Source organism: Echinops telfairi, unplaced genomic scaffold (assembly GCF_000313985.2).
Source record: "Echinops telfairi isolate 266 unplaced genomic scaffold, ASM31398v2 ScPeMD7_1713;HRSCAF=2227, whole genome shotgun sequence".
Classification (NCBI taxonomy): Eukaryota; Metazoa; Chordata; class Mammalia; order Afrosoricida; family Tenrecidae; genus Echinops; species Echinops telfairi.
This window is the reverse complement of record NW_022105611.1, coordinates 18978541-18979542: the sequence shown is the minus strand read 5'-3', so window position 1 is coordinate 18979542 and position 1002 is coordinate 18978541. Positions and strand designations below refer to the sequence as shown.

General features: G+C 37.3%; 1 protein-coding gene across 1 annotated transcript in view; it reads left to right on the top strand.

Annotated features, from left to right (window-relative positions):
- Positions 1-334: 334 nt before the first annotated feature.
- The window catches only part of RNF169 (ring finger protein 169), a 64078-nt gene continuing 63410 nt past the window's right edge, over positions 335-1002 (top strand). The window contains exon 1 of the mRNA XM_013006186.2: positions 335-356. Within this exon, the coding sequence (XP_012861640.1) occupies positions 335-356 (22 nt within the window). The remainder of the gene's footprint in view (positions 357-1002) is intronic.

Genomic DNA, 1002 nt, shown 5'->3' with positions numbered 1-1002 from the left:
AATGTGATAATTTAGCTTAGGTCACTAAGCTGTGTGTCATTCTTAGGGCACGTGTTCTTGGTTTCTTTTCCTGTTAAACAGGGTAGTAGGCAGAGGACAGGCATCAAGAAAACACTTCCAGTCATTGAATTTGTGTCTACATGCTAAAATATTCATCATCTCGATGACATCTAAAGGAGCTTCTGGTCTTTCTGTGAAGAGGGGAGGGGAAGGTATGTGGTCATTTCTGTGCTGCTGAAGCACCCGGAACTCCCTGGAGAAGCTCATGGAGGAGTTGGTTAGGTTTGTGTTTAAATTCTAGACCAAGAAGGATGATGTTGCCTTTCTGCTAGACATGGAGTTGCTGTACTTTTGCGGTAATGTTGTAGGCATTTCAACCACAATGTCCTCTTTGGGCGTAGAAGAAACTGACATATGACCTGAGCAAGGCAGAGGGAAATAAAGAGAGAAGAAAAATAAAATTCACTATCAGAAAGCACATTTTTGTTGCAAACCATTACTTATTTTTTAATTAAAAAAATCAGGGAATCTGAAGGATGAATACTGATCAGCGTCTTAGTATAAATGCTGAGTATCCACGTGTCCTACATTTAGCTTCAAGAAACAATGTGAAAAGATTTGATTAAAAAGGAGAAATTTCATTTTTCTGCTCCATTTCTCTATAGTCCAGGTAGATTGAAATGCTGTTTCACAGGGCTACAAATAAAAGATTTTGATGTGATGGCTTACTATTATGTAAGTTTGAAATGCTAATAACATTTATATTATTGAACTCTATGTCTTGACTGAGTAGGAAATGAAAGGAGAAAAATATTGTTATCATCAACTTTGGAGCTTATCTAGTCTGTTGCTTTGTTTCTCAAATAGAAACTGAGTCCTAAGAGATTCTAGTCAGTACCGTGTGTGTGTGTGTGTGTGTGTGTGTGTGTGTGTGTGTGTGTGTGTGTAACGTTTAGCATATAGTATGGTCTCATTAAATGTTAGCTGTGTTTATTTAGTTAT